Source organism: Primulina huaijiensis, chromosome 7, assembly GCF_012295235.1.
Source record: "Primulina huaijiensis isolate GDHJ02 chromosome 7, ASM1229523v2, whole genome shotgun sequence".
Taxonomy (NCBI): Eukaryota; Viridiplantae; Streptophyta; class Magnoliopsida; order Lamiales; family Gesneriaceae; genus Primulina; species Primulina huaijiensis.
In genome coordinates this window covers 5270568-5279503 of record NC_133312.1, presented here as the reverse complement: position 1 = coordinate 5279503, position 8936 = coordinate 5270568, and the positions used below count along the sequence as shown (strand labels likewise).

General features: G+C 33.1%; 2 protein-coding genes across 2 annotated transcripts; one reads left to right on the top strand and one right to left on the bottom strand.

The window, feature by feature from the left end:
• Positions 1 to 1195: 1195 nt before the first annotated feature.
• Positions 1196 to 1615, bottom strand: LOC140980835 (uncharacterized). The gene has a single exon (XM_073446896.1). It carries the CDS (start codon positions 1613 to 1615, stop codon positions 1196 to 1198), a length of 420 nt encoding a protein of 139 aa, XP_073302997.1.
• A 1894-nt stretch (positions 1616 to 3509) lies between these two features.
• LOC140980273 (WAT1-related protein At4g19185-like) lies at positions 3510 to 7410 on the top strand. Its single transcript, XM_073446005.1, has 7 exons — positions 3510 to 3872; positions 4350 to 4412; positions 4509 to 4625; positions 4705 to 4990; positions 5692 to 5847; positions 6750 to 6901; positions 6998 to 7410. The coding sequence occupies exons 1-7, from the start codon at positions 3676 to 3678 to the stop codon at positions 7194 to 7196; spliced, it is 1170 nt and encodes a 389-aa protein (XP_073302106.1). The 5' UTR covers positions 3510 to 3675; the 3' UTR covers positions 7197 to 7410.
• The last annotated feature ends 1526 nt before the right edge of the window (positions 7411 to 8936 follow it).

Sequence of the window (8936 nt, the reverse complement as noted above, 5' to 3'; positions counted from 1 at the left end):
CACTCTGAAAGTTGTAAGTTCCGAATAGTGATGAACAAATGAATGTCTTCCGTTTCCCTCCACTGATAGCTCCAATCAAATGCACAGTTTTTGCCATTGGTTCAGAATAAACAGTACGAGGATGTTGCCAAGTCCTTAACTTCGGCAAGGATCTCATATAAGATCGATCGATATTACTCATCGTAAAGATGCTAATGTTCTTATAATCCAATGCACGGTCGTCATGTCAAACTAATGGACGAGCCTGTTACGTTGCACTTTTTCTACTCATCCTGGTACTATTCTATCCGGCGGTAATCTGCAGCAATCAGTTCTAATTCTAGCCCTTCTATTGAGTATATGAAAAAATGATTTACATCTAGCCAAATCATGCAGTTCTTCGATGTTGTAGTCCTAGATTTTCATCATAAAATATAATTTTTTTCCTCATTTTTTGCTTTATCCAAGACTCATTACAAGAAAGTTAAGTACCTTTCCCTACTTAAGGATAAACCATACAAAAATAAACCCAATTCTAGTGAAGAAGCCTGTGCAAGCTGATACGTATTTCGGAAACAAACATTTTCCCCCCTCAATCTTGTCTTTGGTACCGGTACCACCATTAAAGCTCGATTCTTGCTTCCTCAATCAAAGAAAACAAAATGGCTTTTACATATAATATGCTTGTTTCTTGTTTTCTTTTAATCTCGATAAAGTATAGAATTGCTAGAGATGACCAGAAATTACGAAATGCTCAAATCATGTCTCGGGCTTCTTCTTGGCTAAAATTAAGTAAATTACAATTAATTTGTTACTTTACAACATGGGCTAAGAAATAGAAATTCTTACCGTGAAAAATATTCATTTCAAATATGACAAGATGTTGATATTTGTTAGTTGTCATGAAATGAGAACAATTTTAAGAAAGTAAAATCGAAGGCTAGCTTTTACAACAATAGCAGAGGAATGAAAGACGGTTAAATTCAACTCTAACACAATCAACCCATAGAAGACTTGATCCAAACAAGAATTAATTTGAAAGATCCAACTCAGGGCAGCAGCTGAATGCGCAGGGCGGCAGCGAACGCCGAGCAGCTGTTGGGTGAGANGATAGTCTTCCATCCAACATGAACGAGAAGGATGAGATAAAACAAAATGCGCTAAAGAGTGCGCTAACTTGTTTGCATTTCTAATGACATGATCTAATTTTTTAAATCTACCAGAAGTTAAAGATATCTAATATGTTCAAAACTAATAGTCCTTGATGGTTGCGACCCTCAGACTTCGACGTCACCTCTTTAACAGCATTACAGGAGTCCAAGAAGACCCAAACATCATAAAAATTACCTCTCACAGCAAGCATCAAACCAAAATGGATAGTCGAGAGCTCTGCCTCCAACACTGATCCTGGTTTACGTATGCCTATGGCTGAGGCAGCAAAAATAATTCCACAATGATTTCGAATCACAACACCCACACTATATTTACCAACAGTATTATTAAACCCAGCATCTACATCAAGTCGCCACTGCCCCAATGGAGGAGGCACCCACCTCATAACCCTGCTACTCTGCACCTCCCCTGAAGCTAAATTCCAAGCACATCTAGCTGTTCTAAATTGCTCAAGATATGACATTACCTACTCAACTTTAATACATTTGTTGGGAATATGGCTATTATGTTTTACAATACAAATCTCTTTCCAAATTGCACAAGCAAGCATTGCAAACAATTCAAAATCAGCAGGTGAAACTTGATCTGTTAAGCACAACCCACATGATATAAAAGACTAGCACACCGCATTTTTCTTCTCATTTCTTTGTAAAAGACCCAACTTCAATTTTATTCCACACGAGACAAGAAAGGAAAATATAATTTATTTTTAAAAAAATGCCAACCCGGATGCCATGTCAGCACCCAAGTGGTCCTCACATTGATTTTGCCTACATATCCACTTTGCACGCTTATACGAGCATTGACGATAGTGACTCACATATTAGATATAATGAAACATATCAAAATCGTAAATTCAATAGATAAGTGACACATCCCGAAAATGTGCAATATGTATATATGTGTGTATATATCACCAAATGACACATCATTAGAGGAGACCAAAAGAAATTGGGCTGAAATGGATTAAATTTCAACATTTTCCCCATGAAATGGTCATGACTCCATTCTTTTTAGTTTATTTATTAAGCTTTTTTAAAAAACTTATCTATTTATTTAATTTAATCTCCTCTTTTTATTGGTGGAAAGAAAGGAAATCCTTTAAAAAGAAAAAAATAGTTACAAAAAAACCATGGGAGATCATAATAATCCTAAGTTAAAATTTGATTAGCCCAAATTTGTTTAATATGCATATCTTTTTTAGTTGTGATTGGATATATATTTGTGTGTGTATACATATATTAAATTTCAATACAAACTTGAAGTTTATGAATTTATGCATTGTAATTTCTATGTAAAATAAAATAATTATGGGATGCTTTTTCTATATAATTTCATCATAGGATAATTTAATTTTTTATTTCTCTATGGAAACCAAAATATTAACCGGAAATTGATATTTGAGAAACGTGCCCCGTTACCTCATTTTTGTGCTATACATACACAAATTTATGTATGATATCAATCAATTCTATGAAATGATACTTTTGTGCACCACAAATGAATACCAATTAATTAATTATCGCTATATTCTATGTAATTTTTTCCTTGTGTAGATTCATCAAATATTATAATAAAGAAAATTTCCATAAGAGATGAGACGAGATATAAGTGAAAGAATACAAGAGAAAAAATCCAGATTGTGCGATTAAACCAATGAACCCATTTTTTAATTTTAAAAATGAAAATTAATTTATAAAAAATCACCAAATCTTATCTCAATTGGGAATGATGGTTTAAATTCAACTTTACGCAATCAGTTTATTTAAATTGTATTATTATAATTTTACGAATTTGATATTAATTTGGGCAGTATTAATTGTTTCTATTGGAATTTCTTGGAACAGATGTTGTAGGGAAATATTTTTAAAAATAATATATATGCTTATTGAAAAATAAAATTTATATTGTAGATGTAATAAATGATGGAATTGAAGTATTAAAAATTTCATATAATATATTTTAGATGATAATGAAGTTCTTCTAGGAAAGAATTAAATGTAGTTATTATGTTAAAAAATGTGAAGTTTTTAATTTTAAACAATGAAAATTGATTATAATATATTTTTATTTTTGTAATTCATGAATTATTTTTGTCTGATTTATGAATGTTATTATTTGTATATTTAAATGTTGATTATTATTATTATTATTAGAATAATCTTAAAAATATCACTAATATATCTTTACAACGATATTTATCATCATTATATCGAGATTTTACTGTTATATGATTTTGTATTCGATATATAATAATTTTGACAAATTAAATTTTTATATTTAATTTTTTATGATATAAATTAATATATAAATATGAATTTACATGTAACATGATTCTCGTTATCATTACCAAAACTTCGAACGGACAGTCTTCAGCAATAATTCATTCCAGTTTTCTCCTTTGAAAAAAATACGAGATCGAGAGATTCAATCAAGAACCTTAACAATTTGAAGAATTCATTAATCTGTTGGCCATAAATGAGTGGGGGAATGGAATGAGATCGTGATTTTCACGTAGTGGATATGGCGGCGGCCGCGGCAAAGGGCGGAGATGCGAGAAAAGCGCATGTGGCGATGGCGGTGGTGCAACTGTTTTACGCCGGGTACCACGTGATCACCAAAGTCGCACTCAACGTTGGCGTGAATCAGCTCGTTTTCTGCGTCTTTCGTGACCTCCTCGCGCTTTCGATTCTCGCACCGGTCGCCTATTTCCGGGAAAAGTGAGTGATGAATTTTACGACTTTTGTTCTTGATGGGTTTGCATGGGTGAGTCCGATGTGTTTTTTCTTTGTTTGTGATCTTGCGATTTGAGTTTGTAATCCGGTTTGTTAAATTTCACCTAGGGTAAAGTGGCGTGTGTGTTTATGGCTTTTGTACTTTGTAAAAACTGGTGGCATAGAAGTGTGTGTACAAGTATGTTGAAGCCACATTCGTTTGATTGATACAGAAAACAAGCACGGAGGGGTATAAATATGCTATAATTTCTTGTTACTATCTTTTCCAAGGAATTATGATCATAGTGTATCTTATCTGCACTGCTTGTTGCTGTTTGTGAATGTGTGAATATTAAACTAATGCTTAAAATCAGCGAGAGAGTCCAGTAATTTGCCTGCACTAAATTGTTTTTGTGAGTCATTTGATTTTGTTGTGAATATAAATAATCCATCACTTACAAATGATTTTTACTTGTTCTGCAGAAGGCTAAGACCACCATTAAGTAGACGTTTTGTAATAGCCTTCTTCTTTCTTGGTTTAACTGGGTGAGTTGAATCTCCAGGTTTTTAAAGTTCTTTTGTTCTTATGTGTAGATAGTCATTTGTTTATTTTTGCTCCGGTTGTTCATCTGATTCGATTAGGATTTTCGGGAACCAGCTTTTGTTTCTTCTTGGTCTAGGCTACACAAACCCAACTTATGCTGCTGCCATACAGCCGGCTACTCCAGTTTTTACATTCATACTGGCTGTAGTGATGGGGTGAGTCCGACTTTTGATTTTCTGAACTAACTCTTACAATTTTTTAGTTCAAGATTATCAGTTATTCATCTATATGCAGTACAGAAACAGTGAACTTGCGAAAAACTGAAGGTCAAGCAAAGTTAGGGGGTACTCTAATTTGTGTTTCTGGTGCCGTTCTGATGACTATGTTCCGAGGTCCAGCCGTGTTTGGGTATAGGGAATCAGAATTTGCAGCAATCAGTGAAATTACTGCCAAGGGTCAACCGGAGCCAGCTGGTCTGTTGATGTCAACTTTGTTGGAGTTTGGGATTGATAATTGGCACCTTGGGGTTTTATGCTTGATTGGGAACTGCATGTGCATGGCCACCTATCTATCTATTCAAGTAAGTTACACTGGTCTTCATGTTTATGGAGATATGATGGAGGTATATCACTTTGCTTAATAAGGTGATAGCAGATGATGGATGCATAGTTGTAAATGTCAATATACTACGACACTAGCAATGTGCCAATGCATAGTAGCATGTTCCCTTCAAATTTCTGCAAACCACCATCAAATTTTGTATAATTTGATGATACATCTCTGTCCTTTAGGCGTTTCTTAGAATTCATAGACAAATGAGTTTAAATTACAAGTTCTTTTTGGACTTTATAAAATTTTATATTAATCACTGAAAATTAATTCAAGTAACTTTTTAGAACCGTTATGATTTAACTCAAAAAGAAAAAAAGTACTTTATTAAGTTGGTGCTTTGTAAGTATTGATTTAAAAAGTGAAAATAGAAACATTTTTGTCTTTTGATACTACCAAAAGTGAGCCTTTTCCATTTTCCAAAGAGTAACAGAAGCCTATCAAAGTTTTACTATTTTTATTTCCAAATTTTAAAACTTTTTTTTTTACAAACATTAATTTTTAGTTTTTTTTTTTAAATGGCTTCTCCATCCAAACGCAGTCATGGTCGGTCTTCATTAGAAAGTGATTTTTAATCAGCATTTAAACTGATTCTTACTGTTACTCAACTTTTACCTTATGTTTGATATGACCAGCATGGGATTTTTATAGAGGTACTCTTTTTTGTTTCAGGCTCCACTTTTAGTTAAATATCCTGCTAGTATATCAGTGACAGCCTATTCATACCTTTTTGGTGCTCTTTTTATGGTAACAACCGCATTCTTTATGACCAATGAGTCAACAGACTGGAATCTGACTCAATCTGAGGCAATTGCGGTGTGCTATGCCGTAAGTCTTCTCTCTTTATTTTTTCTATATCGGCTAGAAACCTGAAGGATTTCATTATATACATTTTCAACCTGATTTTGAAAGAAACTTAGCTCCTATAAATATTCAACATAGATTGAAACAGCCCGACATCACATTACACTACCTGCGGGTGGAGGAGGCTTAATTCCACCTAAGCGTAGATCATGGTTGAGATGTCTGTGGAGTGTTGTGTTAATAGAATATTACTGTTTGTTATGCAGGGATTGATTTCCATAATCTTGTCACCTAACTCCCCGATGCAGAGAGGGTAGATCTATATTTGGTGAAATTATGTAGTAATGGAATATATGGCTGTCAATTATCTTAGCAATGAACCTTTCAAGAACTTAGCGTGTGGGAAAGAGCTGTTACATACGAGTTCTGGTCTTTATCTCTCACTTGCCTAGTACATGAAGAATTGCTTGTGCGTGTATTACGCATCTATCTTAAACACCTAGAAATTATGTTCTGATGGATGACAATGACTCAGAGACGGACTTGTACATGAATCACAAAAATGATTTTTCTTTGGACAAACAATTCTTCTCCTTTATTGAAGGCTAGATTTCTTGCAGTCTCAACTACCTAAGTTTCTTGTTTTCATGTGCTACTTCAGTTCTATGTTCAATGAATTTTAATGATGGTGTCTGTTGCCATTTCTACTGTTTGAGTTGGTCTTTTAAGAAGTGAAGGGGCATGAAACCATGGAAGTGGGATCTTTGTGCTATTGGTTATCTCGTTGGAGTAGAATGATAAATCGGTTTCTACATGCCATCTTGATCAAGGGCTTTATAAAGATTTAGCATTATAGATTTGTTGAAAGGAACATCTTTCTTGGTTTTTCACATTCATTAAAAACCTCTCTTATGTTATCTTTCCAGGGAATCGTAGCATCTGCCGTGAACTATGGTCTTTTGACATGGTCGAATAAAATTCTTGGTCCTGCCTTGGTTGCTTTGTATAACCCCATCCAACCTGCTCTATCAGCATTCCTGTCAAGAATTTTCCTAGGAAGCCCGATTTATTTTGGAAGGTTGTTTTCCTATCTCTTACGTGCTCGGTTTTTTTACTTTTTCAGTCCGAGTAATTAATCTTTCTCATCAATATAATGTGAATTTTACTGTCACAGCATTATGGGAGGACTCCTCATTATAGCCGGACTTTATCTGGTAACATGGGCATCTCACAGAGAGAGACAGGTGACTGTTGGAATTCTTCCTCACGCCTCTCGCCCATTAGAACCATTCGGTAAAAAAGATTCATCCATCAACAAGATAGGAAACATTTTCTCTAGCCCTTCAGCCTCAATACCCAAGATCGTAGATTAATTTTAAAGTCTCAGGTGCAGATTATACCATTGTTTTCAAGATTTCAGTTTCTTACAATGTTTGCAGGTCCCCATTTTTCGATTATATAAAAGGTTACAACTCCATTCTTATGTTAACTTGATACCAGTTACTCATTTTCAAGATGGGTAACAAATTTTAAGTATAGAGGATATTCTAAAGATGTTTCCTTTTAATCGATATAATTTTACAAAAGTCAATATTTTGTCCATTCGAACTTTTTAACATGCTCAGTATCAGTTGAGTCCAAAAAAAATTTCTTGTGTTCTCAGCCGGGAAAGAAAAAAGATTAGCATGCGCGGCACACCAACCTTGTGAGACAATTAAAAAGGTAAATTGTACACCCAAATAGTGTTGTATGTCAGGATGACGTAAACGAACAAAGCTGCTCGTGAGCTCGAGCTCTTTCATATTACCCGATCTCGAGTCCGACTAGTTTGTTGGGTTAGTTTATTGGATCGTGAATTTAACATGATGCATTGTTTATTTATTGTTTTGCGTTGTAGTTTTAGTGAAAAAATGACATGTGAATGCTATAAAATGAGAAAATCACCTTTCAAATTTTCACATATTAGTTGGCATTTTGGTTAAGAATGTTTAAAGAGCTCGGAAATGAGTAGACATCGAGCCAGACTCGTTAAACATGATAAGCGATATATTAACAAACCAAACTCGAGTTATTCGGGAACTTTGTAATTTTCAAACGAGCCAAGATCGATACTAATGATAAAAGCATGAATCGAGTTTGAGACTATATATATTTTAAACGAATCAAGCTTGAGTATTACAATGATCGGCTCAACAAAAATTTGAAGCTAAAGCTTTCAAATTCATCCATCCAAGTATAACCTAAAAATACATTGTATTATCTATAAAAGTCATTATATATACTAATAAAAGATACACACGTTGCATGTGTTATTATTATTTTGAATTTGATCAAATAATATTAAACACTTAACATGAAATTATTTTCAATTTAGAAGAGTTGTTCGATTTAAAAAGGGAAGGTTTTTTTAGATTTTTAATTCTATGTAAAATATGAAGTGATTTAAGGATGTTTTAGTAAGGTAAGAAAGGTAATTATGAAATTAAATATTTCGGTGTCCTCTAAAATAGTTACTCTAAGGGTCTCACACTTATATATATAATATATATATATATATATACACACTAGAAGACATGCACGTGCTTTGCACGTGTGGAACATATAAAGATGGAACATACAACAACCGTAATTTCTATATTTCTCATGATATATTTTGAAATTATAAAGTTCTACATATAAATCACGTCATTGAAAAATTAGCTACAAGTATTCATCAAAGAAAATTTGACAGGGTATAAAACATGAAAATAGTTGTAATAGTTTTAAAAAAATTTATTTTTGAGCAAAAAAAATATTTAAAAAACATAAGTAAAATTTTAAAATCTTATAAATCATTTTAAATAAATATAGATGGAAGACTAATTTGGTTCACATAAAAAAGATTTGAATTCATTCTTATTCATCATTTTCTATCATTTAATATATGCAAAGTAATTATTACACATAAAATCAATTTAAGCTCATTTTCATTCTTTTGAAGTGTTCTCTTATAGCACCAAATAATTATTTGGGTTTGTCACGCATAAAGTTTTACGATTTGACCCATTGACACTCACGTCAGTGCAATTCTCATTATTTCACAATTAGCTTTGTATATGGCTTTGCATGGTACA